This window comes from Cebidichthys violaceus, unplaced genomic scaffold (assembly GCF_023349555.1).
Source record: "Cebidichthys violaceus isolate CVI_PGR_0920_01 unplaced genomic scaffold, fCebVio1.0.p SCAF_77, whole genome shotgun sequence".
Classification (NCBI taxonomy): Eukaryota; Metazoa; Chordata; class Actinopteri; order Perciformes; family Stichaeidae; genus Cebidichthys; species Cebidichthys violaceus.
The window spans coordinates 678,328-700,968 of record NW_027176961.1 but is presented as its reverse complement, the minus strand read 5'-3'; the positions used below and the strand labels follow the sequence as shown (position 1 = coordinate 700,968).

Sequence of the window (22,641 nt, the reverse complement as noted above, 5' to 3'; positions counted from 1 at the left end):
ACTGCATGAATATTAATGACGGTGTTACGATGATTAAAGAGGCTTCAGCTCAAATCCGCCTCAATCCGCCTGTGATCCACGCCGCCGAGTCCACGCCGAGTCCACGCCGCCATCATGAATTTAGATACGGACATTAAGCCGGGGGAGGCGCTCTCACACACACACACACACACACACACACACACACACACACACACACACACACACACACACACACATTATACATACAGTAAGTACTGGTTTACAACCTTTCATCCACTGTTTGTTTCTGTTGGAGCTGAAACTATAACTACTTTCATCAATTCATCAATTAGATGATCACATGAAAAATAAGCGGCAATAAGCAACTATTTTCATATTTAAGTCATATATACATACAGTATATAATATATATAATATACAAATACATAAAGAGAGAGAGTATACGGTGACCTCAGTGTCTCGTGAACACACTGGTCTCTAACTCTGCAGCGCCTCCCTGTGGACACCTTCGTCCTCCTCGTCTTTGTTCTGCTGAACGTCCACGTCTGTTACAGACCATAATGTCCTCTCACGTCACCATGGTGACAACATCCCCGTGATGATGTCACCTCCTGTGATGTTCACCCACTTTTAACTTTCATATTATCCTTATCTTATTTATCAGACTCCACAGGAACAGAACCGACCACACACACACACACACACACACACACACACACACAGTCAGTAGATTAATATAATGACAGAAGAAGATGACAAAGGCTGAGAGTGAATGAGTAGAGAGAGGGAGGAGACGGTCGTGTGAACTGTGTTTAATCTGCAGAGTGGGTGGTCCTCACACACTCACACACACACACACACACACACACACACACACACACACACACACACACAGTATTGTTGGATGAGGGTGGGCTGCAGACTGGTTTGTTTGATCAGACTGAAGTAGCTGCTATTCATGTCTCTGTGTAGGAATGTGTGTGTGTGTGTGTGTGTGTGTGTGTGTGTGTGTGTGTGTGTGTAGCAGCTGCTCATTGATCTGTGACTCTATCAATAAAGTTTATTTCACGGGTTTGAAGGAGAATGATTTTGTCTTATTTTGGTAGTCTTGTACTTCCTGTCTGTTCTAAAAACACATTTGAGGTCAGATGATGTTGACTTTATATTTATAATTAATTTATATACGAATATATACGAGTTATTTCAAAAAAAAATAACCAGCACCACCTCCAGGTCTAATTTGTTTGTTTGTTTATTTGCAGTTACATTTCCTATTTGATCTCTAACTTGATGATCAGAGGGTATTTGCCACCACAGAAGAAGAATTGAATAAATAAATGAACAATCTCTCTCTGTCTGTCTGTCTGAGTTCAGTGTTGACGTTCAGCCGAGTGACGAACCACAGCTCCTCCTGGTGGACAGTCTGACTCATTACACCAGCTGGATGATTTATACCTCTGTACATGTGTTGTAGTAGTAGTACTTTACCTCTGTACATGTGTTGTAGTAGTAGTACTTTACCTCTGTACATGTGTAGTAGTAGTACTTTACCTCTGTACATGTGTTGTAGTAGTAGTACTTTACCTCTGTACATGTGTAGTAGTAGTACTTTACCTCTGTACATGTGTAGTAGTAGTACTTTACCTCTGTACATGTGTAGTAGTAGTACTTTACCTCTGTACATGTGTAGTAGTAGTACTTTACCTCTGTACATGTCCACCAGAGAGTCCCTGAGCTCCTTGCTTGGCGTCCATGTTGGACTGGTCTCCTCTGAACTGGTTTCTCTGGAAATCAAAACACACCCTAACGTCAGAAACACAGTGATTCACCATAAAAGACACACACACACACACACACACACACACACACACACACACACACACACACACACACACACATTGAACTGGTTTTATTTCCAGTCACACCAGTTAAACTGACTGACTCACCTGCTGGAGACCAGTAGAGTTCAGTAGAGTCAGTTAAACAAAGCTGATCTCCAGGGATCTGATCACATGACTAACAGGTCACATTGTTCCTGCATCGTATTGACTCTTTAATCTGTACCACACTGTGACATGTTACCCAGCATTCCTCTGTCCTCTTGTTCTTCAGTTAGTTAGTGTTCTAAAGACATATTTAACTCTTTTATCTTGTTCAGTTGTTACAGATGTAACATTAAAGATACATTTAACTCTTTTATCTTGTTCAGTTGTTACAGATGTAACATTAAAGATACATTTAACTCTTTTATCTTGTTCAGTTGTTACAGATGTAACATTAAAGATACATTTAACTCTTTTATCTTGTTCAGTTGTTACAGATGTAACATTAAAGATATATGTAACTCTTTTATCTTACTTGTTGTTCAGTTGTCTCTGTAGGTTGCTGATCTTTTTCTTGGCTCTCTGCAAAGCAAACTGAACATCTTCAGCTCTGCTAAAGCTGCTAGACGCCATCAACACACCTTCACCTCACAAAAAGCACACCTGACGGTCTCCATGACAACCAGCACACTCTACACCCCCCCACAGCCGTCATGGCTGTGATTGGCTGACGGCCATTGACTGAGAACCATCGGCAGGTTAAATATTGATGAGCTCACAGCATCAGGTGACTCAGGTGTTGGTTTGAGGGCTCAGAATAAAAGATAGAAAGGTTATTTTTTCTTGTTACAGTGACATCATCACAGCGACATCACTAACGATCCTCTACCCTAATTGGCGCACACTGACACAATAATGTTAAATAATGAATATAATTCGTTCCTCAGTTGTGACATCACACAGAGCGTCCGTTCTGATTGGTTTTCTGTAATGAACCCGGAAGAAGACGCAGAAGAGAAACATCTTTTGAATCAGTTGTGTTTATTGATCATTGATCATGAACTGGCATCACGTCTCCTGCGTCTCTGCATTCTGCAGCAGTTTGTCCAGCAGGACGACGTCCACTCGGTGTTTCATCACAAACCGCCCGTTCAGGTGGAAGACAGGTATGTCCCACCTGTACCTGTCCCACCACGCTCTGTTCTCTGGGAGACTGATGTCCACCTGCTGGAAGACAAACTGTCCAGAGAGAGACGGAGAGGTCAGACAGACAGGTCACAACATGAATATAATTATTTAAAAATTAAACTTTAATGTGATGAGTCTCACTCTGTGTTTGAGAGGTTCCAGCTCTTCTTTAGCTTCATCACACAGAGGACACGGATCCTAAAAAGAGGATTTAACACAGTGAAAACATTTGAAACATAAACAGAACTTTCTATTGTTACTGAAGAAAACTATGAATTAAAATAGAGTGAGTGAAAACATTGAGGCTTTACATTTTACTGGCTGATACGAGGTTTTTCCAACACGGAAAAGAGAAATAAACGAGGCAGGGTACTTCCTTCTGACTTCCAAAATAAAAGCATTTAGCACAAATGATGAACGTATTTTTAAGACTGACGATAAAAGTAATAAATTGTTACAATTAACAGGTTTCTTATACGAGGTTTCATTACCTTAGTAAATAGAGTCAGAGTGGGTAAAGTAGAAAACAGTCTGGAGATATGAGGTTGCAGAGCTGTATGTCGTCTCAGGAGAAACATTTGATCTGAGAAACAAACAAACAAAATGTTACTGACCTCAAACATCCACCGAGCTTCCAACCGACCAATCAGAGAGCAGGACGGAGGGTCGTAGTGAAATGTGTCTCAGGCTGTCCAACGAGGACTCGAGGTCGTTACTGTTGTAATTAATACATTTGGACCGAATCTGTTTTCATCCCGTCAGCGTCTAAAGCACAGACTGTTTGTAAGAAGTGCATCATCATGATGTCACTCTTTGGTTTGTGTGCGTTTTGAAGCCTCGAGTTTGGCTTTTGGTCGTCGCCATCTTGATATTTTTTTTTTTATACGTCTCTGTAGCCCCGCCCCTACATCATCCCCTGCTTTATGGTGTGTTTGACTCTAAATGGAGCATAATGTACTAAATGAACATCATGCTGTATTGAAGAAGACTGTAAACTAGAGATTGAGACCATAAACTCATGTTTACAATGTTTACTGAGGGAATAAATCAAGAGAGAAGTAGAGTCATTTTAGACTAGACTTCTATACAACCAGAGGAGTTCTCACCCAGTAGACCCGCCCCTACTCTGCCTCTGATTGGCTACTGGCTACTTACATTACATTACGGTCATTTATCAGACGCTTTTATCCAAAGTGACTTACAATTCAGTATCTATCTACACAACGTAGACGCAGCTATAGGAGACATTTTTGGGGTTAAGTGTCTTGCTCAAGGACACATTGACATGAAACTAGTGGAGCAGGAGCGGGGATCGAACCGCCGACCCTCTGATTGATCGTGGACCTCCCGGCCTCCCTCTGGTCCTCCTACGTGCTCTGTGGGGCCTGAACAGACACAAGCTGCCGCTGGTTAGCATCATAGCTAGGCTAACACATTTATCAGCCAATAGCCAATCAGAGGCAGAGTAGGGGCGGGTCTTGTGATGGGGCTCTGACAACAGGAAGTAACTAAGTGTCTATTTCCTAATAAACTTCTCAGAAAGTTATCGTACGCATTTCATCCAATGAGAGATGAACGTGAAAGAATGACATCATATTAATAGATGTCTCACCTTCTCACCTGTCCAGCAGGTGTCACTTGTTTTCAGAATCTTTGTGTTTATTTTACCAAAGAAGAGAAAATATATTTATTTCATATTTTACACTCATAGTTTGACAGGAAAGTATATATGTGTATATATATATATATGTATGTATACATATATATATATATACGTATATATGTATGTATATATATATATATATATATATTTATACAACATATATAATACAATATATATATACTAACATCTGTACCACGTGTTGTTTTTCATTTTATATACCTTTATTTCTTTGATTTGTTTACAAACGTGTACACACACACACACACACACACACACACACACAGTTAGCCTGTTAGCTGACCTGAAGCTAACCGTCGCCGGTTCTACGGACCCGAACCCGCCAGTAAACTCACAGGATTCCGCTGAACGGTCTCGGTTCTCTTCCTGGTGAAATATTCTGTTTCCAGCGGTTTGATAATAGTTTCTGGAAAAGTTTGAAGGAACTTCGGAGCCAACGAGACAAAAACAACAAACAGTACTGCTCCTCTTCCTACTTCCGTTTCTCCTTCTTCTACTTCCTGTTTCTTCTTCTTCTTCTTCTTCTTCTTCTGTAGTAATCTATAATCTATTTACTTGTTTTTGTCAGTACAGCTTCAATAACTAAATTAAATATTTGATAAATTAATATTTATATTATATTTATTTATTCTATAGTTGTTTTAAATGTGGAGATAATTTATTAATAAACACCATTTTATTCCTGTCAATGTTTACAAACAGTCAAATCACCCAAAACAACAACAATAACAAATAAATAAATCAATAAAAAGTTAAATAAAATAAAACAGATTGTTTTATTTTTATTTTATTTTGACACTTTAAACATTCAAACTGTGCAAATAAATCAAAATGAGTCGAAATGAGACGAAGAAAACCTCCGAAACCACAGAGGAGCTCAGCAGACTGGGAACATATACTGGGAACTTATACTGGGAACTCATACTGGGAACTCATACTGGGAACGTATACTGGGAACTCATACTGGGAACTCATACTGGGAACTCATACTGGGAACGTATACTGGGAACTCATACTGGGAACGTATACTGGGAACTCATACTGGGAACATATACTGGGAACTTATACTGGGAACTCATACTGGGAACTCATACTGGGAACGTATACTGGGAACTCATACTGGGAACTCATACTGGGAACTCATACTGGGAACGTATACTGGGAACTCATACTGGGAACGTATACTGGGAACTCATACTGGGAACATATACTGGGAACTTATACTGGGAACTCATACTGGGAACTCATACTGGGAACGTATACTGGGAACTCATACTGGGAACTCATACTGGGAACGTATACTGGGAACTCATACTGGGAACTCATACTGGGAATTCATACTGGGAACTTATACTGGGAACATATACTGGAAACGTATACTGGGAATTTATACTGGGATCTCATACTGGAAACGTATACTGGGAACGTATACTGGGAACTTATACTGGGAACTCATACTGGGAACTTATACTGGGAACGTATACTGGGAACTTATACTGGGAACGTATACTGGGAACGTATACTGGGAACGTATATTGGGAACGTATACTGGGAACCTAAACTGGGAACATATACTGGGAACGTATACTGGGAACGTATACTGGGAACTCATACTGGGAACGTATACTGGGAACTCATACTGGGAACGTATACTGGGAACGTATACTGGAAACGTATACTGGGAACCTAAACTGGGAACATATACTGGGAACCTAAACTGGGAACATATACTGGGAACGTATACTGAGAACCTAAACTGGGAACGTATACAGGGAACGTATACTGGGAACTATGAATTGTTCTGCGGACACTTTGGGATTTTGGATTGGTTTCTTGTTTAAATTAATTTCCATACTTGGGTTCATTGAGGTTCTACTCACACTTGCAGGTCTTCACTGGTTTCTACTGATTCTAAACAGGTCTTACTCGGCCCTTTGTGAGACTCTTCTGGTCATACTAGTTTTTAATGGGTCATATTACATGTAAATGGTTTGCACTGGGTACATTTTAATGTAAAGGTTTTTGTCCTGGATCCTGCTGGTCTGTACTGGTCTGCTGAGCTACTCTGTGGATGCAGTGGATTTCCCAGCATACTTTGGTAAACAGGTAATAAACAGGAAGTAAAACTTGATGCACGGCATCAGTAATGAGCAGCAACTATGTCCTCGCTGTGGCGGCCATGTTGGCTCTGAGTGACAACACCACAGTGATGTCATGGCAACACTGATCCATTCACACACACACACACACACACACACACACACACACACACACACACACACACACACACAGTTCTTTAGTCCATCAGCCAATCAGAAGAAGACCCGCCCTCCGGTCTCTGTAATGTTCACTCCGATTGGCTGCTTCCTGTCCGTTCCTTCTTCTTCTTTTCTGGCGTCGTCGCTCTTAGGCAGGCGGCCTCCTTCATTGTCACTGATCCTTCCCATCAGCCACTGGGCGTAGACAGGTGAGCAGATCTCAGACCAGCGCGGTCAGAGGGTTCGTAACATCACGGGTCAGGAAGGTCAGAGGTATCCACTGTAACCTGCCAAACCAATCAACACAGATATTGATCAATATGAAAACCAAACACACAGTCCCATAACTTCAAGGGTTAGTAAACTAGTTCACTAGTCCCCAAACCTCTGCAACTAGTCCCCAACCTCTGCAACTAGTCCCCAAACCTCTGCAACTAGTCCCCAACCTCTGCAACTAGTCCCCAAACCTCTGTAACTAGTCCCCAACCTCTGCAACTAGTCCCCAACCTCTGCAACTAGTCCCCAAACCTCTGTAACTAGTCCCCAACCTCTGCAACTAGTCCCCAACCTCTGCAACTAGTCCCCAAACCTCTGCAACTAGTCCCCAGACTCATGCAACTAGTCCTCAAACCTCTGCAACTAGTCCCCAACCTCTGCAAATAGTCCCCAAACCTATGCAACTAGTCCCAAACCTCTGCAACTAGTCCCCAGACCTCTGCAACTAATCCCAAACCTCTGCAACTAGTCCCCAGACCTCTGCAACCAGTCCCCAGACCTCTGTAACTAGTCCCCAAACCTCTGCAACTAGTCCCCAGACCTCTGCAACTAATCCCAAACCTCTGCAACTAGTCCCCAGACCTCTGTAACTAGTCCCCAAACCTCTGCAGGTAGTCCCTAGATCTCGACAACTAATCCTCAGTTCTCTAAAACGTGTGCTCAGATCTCTGCAACTAGTGCCCTGACCCAGAGTTGTGTATCATCACCTTGATGAAGATGGTGTCGTCCTTGATGTAGCTGCCAGTCTCCAGGACGCTCTGAGAAACAAAAAGAGGACAGCCAGAGGCAATGTTCATCTCTGCTGCAGGACGTCTGAAGCTGCTGCTGTTTGGATCAGGCTTAAAGGCGTCACCCAAGTGTTTCCTCAACGGACCCTGGTCCATCAGCATCAGAGTCACCTAACAGACAAACAGAAAGATCAACGAAGAGACAGAAAAAAGGTTTCACTTGTTTAAATCCAAAAGATTTTGAGATACAGATTGCTTCACTTATACAACACCTTGTTAAAGTATCTTATAATCCTTCAGTAAACAGAGCAGTAACTAGTCAGTACCTTCTGTTTGAAGGGCCAGGGCAGGAGGGCGTCGTACTCGCCTCTCATCACCACGAAGAACAGTGACAGGTGCGTCCCCTTGCCCATGCCGTCTCCGTTCAGGTAGACACGGGCGCACATCTTGTACCCAAAGTAACCGGTGTAAAATGGCTGTGAGTACAGCGAGAGTGTCTTCGCTCCCACCGCTTCCTGTTTCCTTCTCTTGTAGTCGCGGATCTTCCAGATCAGGGTCCCATTGTAACTCGCCGTCTCCAGCACCTGGAAACGCAGGTCCATGTCGGCTAATCGGATCTCATGGACACTCAGCATCTCATCATGTCGCTTCAGCTGATTCTCCAGGGATGCTGCAAAGATGTGAATATTCATTATGAGTTATTGATTAACTGTGTTTCAGTCCCAGACCTCTGCCACTAGTCCCCAGACCTCTGAAACTAGACCCCATTCCTCTGAAACTAGTCCCCAGACCTCTGAAACTAGACCCCATTCCTCTGAAACTAGTCCCCAGACCTCTGAAACTAGATCCCATTCCTCTGAAACTAGTTCCCAGACCTCTGAAACTAGACCCCATTCCTCTGAAACTAGTCCCCAGACCTCTGAAACTAGTCCTCAGACCTCTGAAACTAGTCCCCAAACCTCTGCAACTAGTCCTCAGACCTCTGCAACTAGTCCTCAAACCTCTGCAACTAGTCCCCATTCCTCTGAAACTAGACCCCATTCCTCTGCAACTAGTCTCCAGGCCTCTGAAACTAGTCCCCTGACCTCTGCCACTAGTCTCCAGACCTCTGCCACTAGTCTCCAGACCTCTGAAACTAGACCCCAGACCTCTGCAACTAGTCCCCAGACCTCTGCCACTAATCACCAGACCTCTGCAACTAGTACCCAGACCTCTGCAACTAGTCCCCAGACCTCTGAAACTAGTCCCCAAACCTCTACAACTTGTCCCCAGACCTCTGAAACTAGTCCCCAGACCACTGCCACTAGTCCCCAAACTTCTGCAACTAGTCCCCAGTCCCATCCCCAGTGTGTGTTCTGACCCAGAGTGTGTGTTGTGGATCCAGTCCCGCTGCGTCCCCCTTGTTCTAGAGTGTTCAGTCTCGTCCGGACGGTCTCCAGCGTTCCTCTCAAGTTCTCCACCTCATCTCTTAGCACACGGAGGGAACGAAGCTCCAGCTCCACCTCCAGGAGCTTCTCTGAGTGAGAGCTCATTAGTTTCTAAAGGAAGAGAGAGATGATTGTCTGTGCGGGTTCAGAAGAGGGACTGGTCAGTTTGACTGCCAGAAAGAAAATGTAGCTGATAGTTCTGAGGCTTCACCTGCAGTCTTTGGTTCCAGTTTTGTCAGAGTTTCAATCCCAGTCCCCCATAAGCTTTGCCTTCACAGTGCTTATTGTTTCCACCCACATTAAAGCATATACACCTTTATTTACAGCTGCTTCTGTCAGACAAGGCTATGGGTCAGACTGTCCATGATGTACTACATACAGTAAAGTAGACAGCACTGTGTCATTGCACACTTTCTGTCTTCATCTCGAGCAGGTTACACTACAGTCACAGTCTTCTAGGGGTACAAACAAAGCGTTCAGACAACTATAACGTTTTCTTAATGCAACTCCCAGAGTCCCATTTTAAGGCCTTAATTGTGTGGGTTATTAATTTCTGCAATGTACTTATTTTGTGGGATTTTTAACACTACTTCTGTCTTTCACAGTATATAAAATGTGTTGTATAAATATACTGCCTTGCCTTAGTAGAATTAGGTAAAAGTATTACCTGCATGGTGGCCAGTTTCTGCTCCATCTGTCGGTTCTTCTCTCTCAGCTCGTCACTCTGGTTCTCCAGTTCAGACAGTCGACTGCTGAGAGCAGGAAGCACCTTGTACCTCTCCAACAGCTCCCCTTTAATATCCTCCACCTGTGGAAACGGCACACAAAGATCAGTCACAAAACCGAACCCTGTGCCACGTTACCTCAGACTGGTGTGCTATGGTTACCTTGTTCTCTAACGTGGAGTTTCTGTTTGCCATCATTCTCAGGTGTTCGGCTGCCGTGGTGGACTCATGTTGCCTCATGTCCTGATTCAAACCCTGAAATACAAAAGAAGCACATTAACATTCACACTGAGAAGAAACAGAAGAAGAAGTAGAGGAAGAGGACGAGCGGTTACCTTGAAGGTGCAGCCGTAGCGGTGGAACTGACAGCTCACCTGAGCTTTGGGACAGTCGTGTTGGTGGCTGGATAGCTAAAAAATACACAACCAATCAATCAGTGTCATCACTACCAGGTGCTGCTGTGGGGTTACACAGGTGAGATGCCTGCACAGAACTACACTGAATCAGACTGACTGGACGGCAGAAGACAAACTGGATCACTACCTCACTCCGGGGAAGGGAGGAAAAGGAACAGTGGTTTGGACACGACACTGGGAACGCTGGACACACCGTCTCTTTGTGCTTCTGAAAACAGACAGAAACTTCACGATGTTAATCATCAAAACAAAGAACTTCAGACTGGACTTCAGAATCAGACGGCAGCTTCACAGAATGATGGAGCCGTCTATGGCTGGACAACATATCCATAACATAAGAATATTGTAATATGGCGTAAGTGGACTTACCAGACTGCTCTAGCTGTTCTATTATTCGCCTTTACCCACAATGGGGCTGATCACTCCGAGAAGCGTCACTAAAGGTAAAGTGGTAAAGCAGTGAAGCCCACCTCTTGCTTATATGATTGGCTGCCTCGGCCAGGTGTGAGATTGACGAGCAGTGCAACGCCATGCCGGGCAGCTAGTCCCCAAACCTCTGCAGCTAGTCCCATAACCTCTGCAACTAGTCCCCAAACCTTTGCAACTAGTCCCCAAATCTCTGCAACAGTCCCCAATCCTCTGCAACTAGTCTCCAGACCTCTGCAACTAGTCCCCAAACCTCTGCAACCAGTCCCCAATCCTCTGCAACTAGTCCCCAGACCTCTGTAACTAGTCCCCAACCTCTGCAACTAGTCCCCAGACCTCTGCAACCAGTCCCAAGACCTCTGCAACCAGTCCTCAGACCTATGCAGCTAGTCCCCAGACCTCTGCAACTAGTCCCCAGACCTCTGCAGCTAGTCCCCAATCCTCTGCAACTAGTCCCCAATCCTCTGCAACTAGTCCCCAGACCTCTGCAACTAGTCCCCAATCCTCTGCAACCAGTCCCCAGACCTCTGCAACCAGTCCCCAGACCTCTGCAACTAGTCCCCAGACCTCTGCAGCTAGTCCCCAATCCTCTGCAACTAGTCCCCAATCCTCTGCAAATAGTCCCCAGACCGCTGCAACTAGTGTGCGGACCTCTGCAACTAGTCCCCAGACCTCTGCAACTAGTCCCCAGGCCTCTGTAACTAGTCCCCAGACCTCTGCAACTAGTCCCCAGACCTCTGCAACTAGTTTGCAGACCTATGCAGCTAGTCCCCAGACCTCTGCAACTAGTCCCCAATCCTCTGCAACTAGTCCCCAGACCTCTGCAACTAGTCCCCTGACCTCTGCAACTAGTCCCCAGACCTCTGCAGCTAGTCCCCAGACATCTGCAGCTAGTCCCTAAACCTCTGCAACTAGTCCCCAATCCTCTGCAGCTAGTCCCTAAAGCTCTGCAACTAGTCCCCAGACCTCGGCAGCTAGTCCCCAATCCTCTGCAAATAGTCCCCAGACCTCTGCAACTAGTGTGCAGACCTCTGCAACTAGTCCCTAAACCTCTGCAACTAGTCCCCAGACCTCTGTAGCTAGTCCCCAGACCTCTGCAACTAGTCCCCAAACCTCTGCAACTAGTCCCCAGACCTCTGCAACTAATCCCCAGACCTCCTCAGCAAGTCTCCAGAACTGGAGCTAGTCTACCTGCAGATTGGTCAGAAATGTCATGAAATACCTGCAGGTCGGTCAGAGGCATCTTGGTCATGCAGAACTCGCAGCTGGTCTCTCTGTGTTTGCATTTCCAGCTCAGGTGGTCTGGAATCTCTTTCCTCATCATTCGCTCTTTACATTTACCCAACGGACAAGGAACCTCGAAGAACGGACACACATTCAGGTGGTCCTACAGACAGACAAGTGAGAGACAGACAGGAAGACTGAGTTGTCTTGATATAATCAAACCTGGTCATCAATTTCACGTGGACACCTGGGAGTCCTTTATTGTTTCTAGTCAACTGTTAACGGTGTTTGAGGTACACATATGTGATCTACACAGCACACTCTACAGCCAATCAAAGAGCAGGATCCTCTTGTTTTTCTCACAGGTATCTGCTGTAGACTCATCTGCTCCTCACAGCCATTAGCTTCACTGCGACAGTAAACCTTCAGCGCCATGATCTCACGATGGCAGCAAACATCTCTGAAGATCTGAAAAATAAACACAGTTCAGTTACTCATCAATTAACAAATGATGATGATTGATGAATTAATGATCTCTGCCCACCTTGTCTTTGAACAGAGGCTCCATGTCAGCTGGACATACCGGGGTTGGATGACTACAGGACGAGAGAGGACATTAAGTTAGCGAGGGAAAGGTTGACAACCTGCTGGTCAGAGCATGAACTGCAACCTTCACCTGTTACACAACATTCAGTAGACAGATGAACAACTTACAATTCAAATTCAAGTGCATTCAAATCATGAAGGGACAAGGGCCTCATATTCAAACCTGAGAGTATATCACTTCGAACAAACAATTGAGAAGCGTGTTTAGTACGTGTATAGTATGTGTTTAGTACCTGTATAGTACGTGTTTATGTGTTTGGTACATGTTTATTACATGTTTAATACGTGTTTATTATGTGTTTACTATGTGTTTAATACGTGTTTATTCCATGTTTATTATGTGTTTAAAGGTGTTTATTATGTGTGTATTATGTTTTTAATACGTGTTTATTATGTGTTTAATATGTGTTTATTACGTGTTTAATATGTGTTTATTATGTGTTTAATACGTGTTTAATACGTGTTTAATAAGTGTTTAATAAGTGTTTAATATGTGTTTATTACGTGTTTAGTACGTGTTTAGTATGTGTTTCGTACGTGTTTCGTACGTGTAAAGACCGCCAAACATAAACACGTTCAGGTCTACGAAACATCAGGTAGTTAGGTTTGATTTTATTCTTGAAGCTGAAAGGTTACGTAGCACAAACACCTGTAAACCACATCCTGTCTAACAGTCTCTCCTTCTCTTACCTGAGGATGTCGTTGATGCAGCTCTGACAGAAGCGGTGTCCACATTCTGTCTGGCGGGGCTGACACAAGACCAGGCTGCAGGTCTCGCAGCAGTATTTGGCTTCTGGAGTTAATACAAAGTGATCTCTGAATCCTCCGTGAAGAGGCAGGAAACCTGCAGGGACACCTGAACACAGAGAAACACCTGAGTTCATCCTGAACACAGAGACACACCTGAGTTCGTCCTGAACACAGAGACACACCTGAGTTCATCCTGAACACAGAGAAACACCTGAGTTCATCCTGAACACAGAGACCCACCTGAGTTCATCCTGAACAGAGACACACCTGAGTTTATCCTGAACACAGAGAAACACTTGAGTTCATCCTGAACACAGAGACACACCTGAGTTCATCCTGAACACAGAGACACACCTGATTTCATCCTGAACACAGAGACACACCTGAGTTCGTCCTGAACACAGAGACACACCTGAGTTCATCCTGAACACAGAGAAACACCTGAGTTCATCCTGAACACAGAGACACACCTGAGTTCATCCTGAACAGAGACACACCTGAGTTCATCCTGAACACAGAGACACACCTGAGTTCATCCTGAACACAGAGACACACCTGAGTTCATCCTGAACACAGAGACACACCTGAGTTCATCCTGAACACAGAGACACACCTGAGTTCATCCTCAACACAGAGACACACCTGAGCTCATCCTCAACACAGAGACACACCTGAGCTCATCCTCAACACAGAGACACACCTGGACAGAGACCTGCTGATGATGCGGGTGTTTACCTTGTGAAGTGGTGACGTCGCTGGGAGGCCAGGGATTGACTTGACGGTGAGCGGGCGGGATGATGGGCGGAGCCACAGAGAGGGGCGTGGTCAGGGAGGGCGCCACCTGCTGGAGGGGAATCTGCACCTCCCTCCCGTCAGCACTCCTCCCCGCTGACATGACCTGAGGGGGGGAGGGGGGGTTAATGGTGATGCCCGCACATGCTCAGTGGAGTACAGCAGAGGGACATGGCCTATGAGAGATACATTCACATATTTAACTATAATTTAAATATAAATCACTACAGATGAAGATGAAGTGTCAGTGAAGGTAAAGGAATGAAAGTGGTGACATAAACTGAAAAGTGGAAGTGGTGAGAGAAGTTGAAGTGTTGCACAAGACCACCTGGGAGGTCTGGACCCTGAACCAGACCACCTTTTGATCGGCTTCCATTGTCAAAACAGTTTAATAAAGATTCTACCTGAAAGTATCTGATGTAGTTGATAAGCCAGGAGAAGAAGAAATCAGCTGTTGTACACACACACACACACACACACACACACACACACACACACACACACACACACACACACACACACACACACACACATCTCTTCCTGTCATGGCTCAGTTGTGGGGAAGCTCGGGGCTTTTCCACTGACAGCATCACACACACACACACACACACACACACACACACACACACACACACACACACACACACACACACACACACACACCAGAACTGTATGTGGCTCCGGTCGGGTTCTTCTGTATTCTAAAATGGATATTTTGTAAAAATAAGATTGTGTTGATTGATGTTGTTTTATAAAGGGAGGGGAAGATATCTTTCTTTAAAATAAGACCACAAGATGAAAAGAATAATAAAACAATTCATAAAAATAATGAAACCATCTTTAGTTACAGCTGTTCTCAAAACCTGCAGCTACATTTTATCGATCAAATAAAAACCTTTTAAATTTCTACAAAGAGTACGTTGTCATACAAATGGCTGAGACAGTAAAATGATTACGTTTCCTGTTCAGAAGAGAAAATATTGAACATCATCAAACTCTTCAAACATCTTCATATGTCTTCAAATGTCTTCATTCGTCTTCAAACGTCTTCATACATCTTTAAAACTCTTCATAAGTCTTTATACACCTTCAAAAGTCCTCATAAGTTTTCAAATGTCTTCAACAGTCTTCATACATCTTCAAACGTCTTCACACCTCTTCAAACGTCTTCAACAGTCTTCAACAGTCTTCAAACATCTTTATATGTCTTCATACATCTTCAAACGTCTTTATATGTCTTCAACAGTCTTCAAACGTCTTTATACGTCTTCAACAGTCTTTATACGTCTTTATACGTCTTCAACAGTCTTCAAACATCTTTATAGGTCTTCAACAGTCTTCAAACATCTTTATATGTCTTCAACAGTCTTCATAGGTCTTCAACAGTCTTTATACATCTTCAACAGTCTTTATACGTCTCTATACGTCTTTATACGTCTTCAAACATCTTTATAGGTCTTCAAACATCTTTATGTCTTCATACGTCTTTATACATCTTCAAAAATCTTTATATGTCTTCAAACGTCTTTAAAGGTCTTCAACAGTCTTTATAAGTCTTCAAACATCTTTATACGTCTTCAAACGTCTTTTTCATCTTCAACAGTCTTCAAACATCTTTAAATGTCTTCATACGTCTTTATACATCTTCAAAGTCTTTATACGTCTTCAACAGTCTTTATACGTCTTCAAACGTCTTTATACGTCTTCAACAGTCGTCAAACATCTTTATGTCTTCAACAGTCTTTATACGTCTTCAAAGTCTTTATACATCTTCAAACAACTTTATACGTCTTCAACAGTCTTCAAACATCTTTAAATGTCTTCATACGTCTTTATACATCTTCAAACGTCTTTATATGTCTTCAACAGTCTTTATACGTCTTCAAACGTCTTTATACGTCTTCAACAGTCTTTATACGTCTTCAAACGTCTTTATACGTCTTCAACAGTCGTCAAACATCTTTATGTCTTCAACAGTCTTTATACGTCTTCAAAGTCTTTATACATCTTCAACAGTCTTCAAAGTCTTTATACGTCTTCAACAGTCTTTATACGTCTTCAAAGTCTTTATACATCTTCAACAGTCTTCAAAGTCTTTATACGTCTTCAACAGTCTTTATACGTCTTCAAACGTCTTTATACGTCTTCAACAGTCTTTATACGTCTTCAAACGTCTTTATACATCTTCAAACAACTTTATACGTCTTCAACAGTCTTCAAACATCTTTAAATGTCTTCATACGTCTTTATACATCTTCAAACGTCTTTATATGTCTTCAACAGTCTTTATACGTCTTCAAACGTCTTCAACAGTCGTCAAACATCTTTATGTCTTCAACAGTCTTTATACGTCTTCAAAGTCTTTATACATCTTCAACAGTCTTCAAAGTCTTTATACGTCTTCAACAGTCTTTATACGTCTTCAAAGTCTTTATACGTCTTCAAACAACTTTATACGTCTTCAACAGTCTTCAAACATCTTTAAATGTCTTTATACGTCTTTATACATCTTCAAATGTCTTTATATGTCTTCAACAGTCTTTATACGTCTTCAAACGTCTTTATAAGTCTTCAACAGTCTTCAAACATCTTTATACGTCTCCAACAGTCTTCAAACATCTTTAAATGTCTTTATACGTCTTTATACATCTTCAAACGTCTTTATGTCTTCAACAGTCTTTATACATCTTAAACAGACTTTAAACCATAAGAGGGCGGAGCTAAGTATAACTGAATGGTAAATGGACTGTACTGGTATAACTGTACTTATCTCTTTTCTAGTCTTCTGATGACTCAACATTATTTAACACTACATGACATCATTCACAACCATTCATACTAATAAATGGAGCATAATGTACTAAATGAACATCAGGCTGAATTGAAGAAGACTTGAAACTAGAGATTGAGACCATTCTGTCATTATTGTTGTATAACAACTGTTGTATTAAAAGACTTTAATTTAATTTAAACAGGTTCATAAACGTTAAATATGAAGTATTATATATTAATTAATATTCATATTTCTAATTTTTATATATTTGATATGATATTAATATATGATATTAATATCAATATTCTATATTAATAATAATATTAACGTATAATAATAATAATACAATATATTAATATATAATATGTATAATAATATTAATATATATAATATGAATAATATTACCTTTAAAGTTAAACTAAACCAATAAAACTGTTCAGAGGATTTTAAACTAAAACATGAAATGAATCCAGACGACTCTTCTGTTTCTGTGACGTCACACAAACGGATTCATTGATCAGTTCTGGATCAGTTATTGATCAGTTATTGATCTTTAATGTAAACAGACTGAGGGCTGATGCTAACAGATGGTTAGCTTCTTTAGCTTCTTGTTTCAATAAAGATGATTTTAGTTTAGAAACACACACACACACACACACACACACACACACACACAGACACAGAGACACACAAACAGACACACACAAACACACACACAAAGACACACAAACACACAGACAGACACACACAAACACACACACACACACACACACACACACACACACAGACACACACAAACACACACAGACAGACACACACACACACAAACACACAGACAGACACACACAAACACACACACACAAAGACACACAAACACACACACACACACACACACACACACACACACACACACACACACAAACACACACACACACACACACACAAACACAAACACACACAGCTAGCATCTGTTGAGCTAACACAAACAGCTAACATGTAGTCCGCTTCTTCCAGCTCCTGGTAGGTTCCACTGAGGTTCCACTGAGGTTCTACTGACTCACATGAATCTCCTCCGCGCAGCTCCTCCGGTCTCGGACTCTCTCTCCGGGATTCAAACCGTTAACCCTCCGCTGCCTCGGAGCCTCATGGTCCGGGTTCAGGTTCTGGGTTATCTTCTCCGGGTCTCTGTCGGTCTCCTTGTGTGTCGGTGAGGGAGAACGTCTCTGGGATCCAGTTCACAGATCCAGATCCAGAGGGGAGTTCTGGTCCGATCACACTGGAAACCCCCTCCGCTGCTTCCGCCCAGGAAATCCCCCAGCAGCCCCAGAGTCCTCCGACCACCAGGGGCGCTGTTTACTACAGTCTAAAAGGAGTCCTCCGACCACCAGAGGGCGCTGTTTAATATAATAATATATATTTATATATGTATATATACATATAGATATTTTTAAAAATATACATATATATAAATATACATATATATACATACATAAAAATATATATAAGATATATATATATATTTAGATAACAGCTGACCATCAGGGGCGCTGTTTGACAATATAATCTATTTTTCCTTTATTGAATACAAAAGACAGATACATAATAAATGTCTAAAATATTATATATAAATGTATCCACTTTGAATGCATATATATATATAGATATATATATATATATATATGCATTTGTTTAATAGTTCTAATAATATTTAGCTGGCATAAATATATTATAATTACGTTTCATGTAACCAGCCTATATTTCTGAAATCGATCTGCCGTCTCTCACCGTCTTTCACCGTCTCTAACCGTCACTAAATGTCTTTCACCATCTCTCACCATCTCTAACCGTCTCTCACTGTTTCTAAACGTCTTTCACCATCTCTAAACGTCTTTCACCGTCTCTAAACGTCTTTCATTGTCTCTCACCATCTCTAACCGTCTCTCACTGTTTCTAACCGTCTCTAAACGTCTTTCACCGTCTCTAAACGTCTTTCACCATCTCTAACCTTCTCTCAGTTTCTAACCGTCTCTCACCGGCTGTGTTTTGAGACAACTGAGAACGGGTTTGAGCCTAAAATTAGATTTTATTGTCTCTATTCTTGTGTTCTTCTTTTAGTTTAGAAAGCTTTGGTGTAAATAAAGATAACTATTATCATTAAAGAAATGAAGAATATTTAAATCTATTGACGTGTTTTCTTTTCATGTTTGATCAAAAAACAGAACACTGAACTTAGAAAAGGGAAAAAAGTAAAGAAGAAACAAACTCATTTATTGATGAACTTTTAGTTTTTAGTCACGCCCCCTTACCTGAGTGACATCATCCAACATGACGAAGCCCCACCCCCAAAGACAAAATAATAAAAACATAAAACATTGTTATAAGTGAAATATGTGGGGAAAAAAAAAGACAAAACAGGCCCCACCCACTTTGATTTCTGATTGGTCCAAAGAGGGCAGTGATGACAGGTTCATGACACAAACCTCATAACTGACCAATAAAAGTCCAACACACTAAAATAAAATAATAAACTTATGATGACGTCATAAAACCAGAGGGTGGAGTCAGAGAGTCAAGATGGCAAAGGCTTCTGGGAGTCCATCGGAGAGGACGAGTCCTACGGAGAGCAGAAAGACAGTAGTTACAGTAGAGTCACAGTAGAACTCAGACTCACAGTAGAGTCACAGTAGAACTCAGTAGAGTTACAATAGAACACAGTAGAGTCGCAGTAGAACTCAGTAGTGACAGTAGAAAGAAGAAGAGTGAGAGAGTGAATGAGCTTTCATGATCGATCACAGAAAGTAGCAGAACTCTGTTAGAGCAGACAGAGAGGATTCTGGGATTAGTAGTAAACATGAAAACTTCACCTCACCTCTTTTGTTTCCGTGGCAGTGAACTCCTCCTCCTCAGCAGTACACTCCTCCATCTTGTCCTCCATCTTGTCCTCCTCTCCTCCTCCCCCGTCTCCCCCATCCGTCCCGTGTTCGGCCTCCCACTCCTGAAGAACCTCATCCAGGTTAAACCTCCGTCTGTAGTTCACCAGGAAGTTCTTCACCTGAACCACAGACTTGTTACCAATCACATCTGAGATTGCCTGGAAGTCCCGCCCATACTTCCTGATGGCTGCGTGTCATTGGACGAGAGGGAGAGAGTCAGTGACCAATCACTGACTGAGAGGTTTAATTCATTCAGATGTGTCTCAGTCCACCTGGTTACAGTTGGTTCAGGTGTCTCAGTCCACCTGGTTACAGGTAGTTCAGGTGTCTCAGTCCACCTGGTTACAGTCGGTTCAGGTGTCTCAGTCTACCTGGTTACAGTTGGTTCAGGTGTCTCGGTCCACCTGGTTACAGGTAGTTCAGGTGTCTCGGTCCACTTGGTTACATTTGGTTCAGGTGTCTCGGTCCACCTGGTTACAGGTAGTTCAGGTGTCTCGGTCCACCTGGTTACAGGTAGTTCAGGTGTCTCAGTCCACCTGGTTACAGGTAGTTCAGGTGTCTCAGTCCACTTGGTTACAGGTAGTTCAGGTGTCTCAGTCCACCTGGTTACAGTTGGTTCAGGTGTCTCGGTCCACCTGGTTACAGGTAGTTCAGGTGTCTCAGTCCACTTGGTTACAGGTAGTTCAGGTGTCTCAGTCCACCTGGTTACAGTTGTTTCAGGTGTCTCAGTCCACCTGGTTACAGTTGGTTCAGGTGTCTCAGTCCACCTGGTTACAGGTAGTTCAGGTGTCTCAGTCCACCTGGTTACAGGTAGTTCAGGTGTCTCAGTCCACTTGGTTACAGGTAGTTCAGGTGTCTCAGTCCACCTGGTTACAGTTGGTTCAGGTGTCTCAGTCCACCTGGTTACAGTTGGTTCAGGTGTCTCAGTCTACCTGGTTACAGATAGTTCAGGTGTCTCAGTCCACCTGGTTACAGTTGGTTCAGGTGTCTCAGTCTACCTGGTTACAGATAGTTCAGGTGTCTCAGTCCAGCTGGTTACAGGTAGTTCACACATTACCTTGTACAGCGAGCAGCTGCTCCTCTGTGGTCCAACGAGTGTTAAACTTCTGATTCACCTGAAGCAAGAAAACAACAACATGAAAACACAAAGCAACTACAGCAACACCAACAGACAACCAGCAACACCAACACACATTGTCACTGTGTATCTGTGCATTGCCGTTGTTACCTCAGGCTGTCGGTACTCATTGACTCCTGAGCTAATCTTCTCCTTCAGAGAGCCGTTCGACTGTTTGATGGTCTGAATCTGAAACACAGAGACACAGGTGAGAGACACGGGTACCCCCCCACCGTCACCTATAGAACAAGAGACAGACAGACAGACAGACAGACAGACAGACAGACAGACAGGTAGCCAGGTAGACTGACCTGTCTCTTTATGGAGACCAGTTGACCGTCCAGTTGTCTGATGAGTCCCTGAGCAGACGAAGATGAGAGGGAAACAACGTCCTGCTGATTCAAGAACATTCCTTTGGGTGGACGTTTCTTCAACCGCTGAGACGCCTTGCTACCTGTCTGCAGGTAGAAGAGAGACAGACAGGTTACTACTGCCTCACAGAGAGAGAGAGCGAGAGAGAGAGAGAGAGAGAGAGAGAGAGAGAGAGAGACAGACAGACAGGCTTTGTTCAGATGTTGTTACCTTTGGTCCAGAAGCTGGTTTGACCTCTGACCTCTCTGATCCAGAACTCAGCTGAAACAAACAGTCAGTAAACAGTCAGCAAACAGTCAGTAAACAAACAATCAGTAAACAAACAGTCAGTAAACAAACAATCAGTAAACAAACAATCAGTAAACAAACAGTCAGTAAACAGTAAACAAACCTCCTTCTTGTCGTCTTTATTTGGGTCGACCTCAAAGTCAATGGGAGGATTTATGTTTCTCTCCTCAACTTCCTCGTCGCTGTAAGATTGAAAAATATTTCTTAGAATTACCGTAATGTTGCTTGTACTGTCATGTTACCTGTACTGCTGTTACCTGTCGTGTTACCTGTACTGTCATATTACCTGTACTGTTGTATTACCTGTACTGTTGTGTTACCTGTACTGTCGTGTTACCTGTACTGTTGTGTTACCTGTACTGTTGCGTTACCTGTACTGTCATGTTACCTGTTGTGTTACTTGTGTTACCTGTACTGTCGTGTTACCTGTTGTATTACCTGTACTGTTGTGTTACCTGTACTGTCGTGTTACCTGTACTGTTGTATTACCTGTACTGTCGTGTTACCTGTCATGTTACCGGTCGTATTACCTGTACTGTCGCGTTACCTGACGTGTTACCTGTACTGTTGTGTTACCTGTCATGTTACCGGTCGTATTACCTGTACTGTCGCGTTACCTGACGTGTTACCTGTACTGTCGTGTTACCTGTTGTGTTACTTGTGTTACCTGTACTGTCGTGTTACTTGTGTTACCTGTACCGTTGTGTTACCTGTGCTGTCGTGTTACCTGTCGTGTTAACAGTACTGTTGTGTTACCTGTCGTGTTACCTGTACTGTTGTGTTAACTGTACTGTCGTGTTACCTGTGCTGTCGTGTTACCTGTCGTGTTACCTGTACTGTCGTGTTACCTGTCGTG

General features: G+C 42.9%; 4 protein-coding genes across 4 annotated transcripts in view; all 4 read right to left on the bottom strand.

Annotated features, from left to right (window-relative positions):
- Positions 1-4,968, bottom strand: part of mipol1 (mirror-image polydactyly 1) — a 33,173-nt gene extending 28,205 nt beyond the window's left edge. The window contains exons 1-2 of the mRNA XM_068737203.1: positions 4,958-4,968; positions 1,687-1,766 (exon numbers count right to left, since the gene is read on the bottom strand). Of these exons, the coding sequence (XP_068593304.1) occupies positions 1,687-1,696 (10 nt within the window). The 5' untranslated portion in view covers positions 1,697-1,766; positions 4,958-4,968. The remainder of the gene's footprint in view (positions 1-1,686; positions 1,767-4,957) is intronic.
- Positions 2,828-5,093, bottom strand: cunh5orf63 (chromosome unknown C5orf63 homolog). The gene is made up of 4 exons (XM_068737206.1): positions 5,010-5,093; positions 3,485-3,576; positions 3,135-3,191; positions 2,828-3,044 (listed from the first exon to the last, which is right to left on the bottom strand). The coding sequence occupies exons 2-4, from the start codon at positions 3,569-3,571 to the stop codon at positions 2,874-2,876; spliced, it is 315 nt and encodes a 104-aa protein (XP_068593307.1). The 5' UTR covers positions 3,572-3,576; positions 5,010-5,093; the 3' UTR covers positions 2,828-2,873.
- Positions 5,094-5,421: 328 nt separating this feature from the next.
- On the bottom strand, positions 5,422-18,383 carry traf3 (TNF receptor-associated factor 3). Its single transcript, XM_068737202.1, has 14 exons — positions 18,137-18,383; positions 14,246-14,408; positions 13,451-13,616; positions 12,699-12,750; positions 12,518-12,622; positions 12,153-12,317; positions 10,632-10,712; positions 10,424-10,498; positions 10,251-10,343; positions 10,031-10,171; positions 9,297-9,474; positions 8,263-8,606; positions 7,916-8,107; positions 5,422-7,219 (listed from the first exon to the last, which is right to left on the bottom strand). The coding sequence occupies exons 2-14, from the start codon at positions 14,403-14,405 to the stop codon at positions 7,184-7,186; spliced, it is 1,788 nt and encodes a 595-aa protein (XP_068593303.1). The 5' UTR covers positions 14,406-14,408; positions 18,137-18,383; the 3' UTR covers positions 5,422-7,183.
- Positions 18,384-19,322: 939 nt separating this feature from the next.
- rcor1 (REST corepressor 1) overlaps positions 19,323-22,641 on the bottom strand; it is an 8,276-nt gene continuing 4,957 nt past the window's right edge. The window contains exons 7-13 of the mRNA XM_068737205.1: positions 21,889-21,967; positions 21,708-21,758; positions 21,437-21,583; positions 21,237-21,314; positions 21,066-21,123; positions 19,945-20,195; positions 19,323-19,689 (exon numbers count right to left, since the gene is read on the bottom strand). Of these exons, the coding sequence (XP_068593306.1) occupies positions 19,645-19,689; positions 19,945-20,195; positions 21,066-21,123; positions 21,237-21,314; positions 21,437-21,583; positions 21,708-21,758; positions 21,889-21,967 (709 nt within the window). The 3' untranslated portion in view covers positions 19,323-19,644. The remainder of the gene's footprint in view (positions 19,690-19,944; positions 20,196-21,065; positions 21,124-21,236; positions 21,315-21,436; positions 21,584-21,707; positions 21,759-21,888; positions 21,968-22,641) is intronic.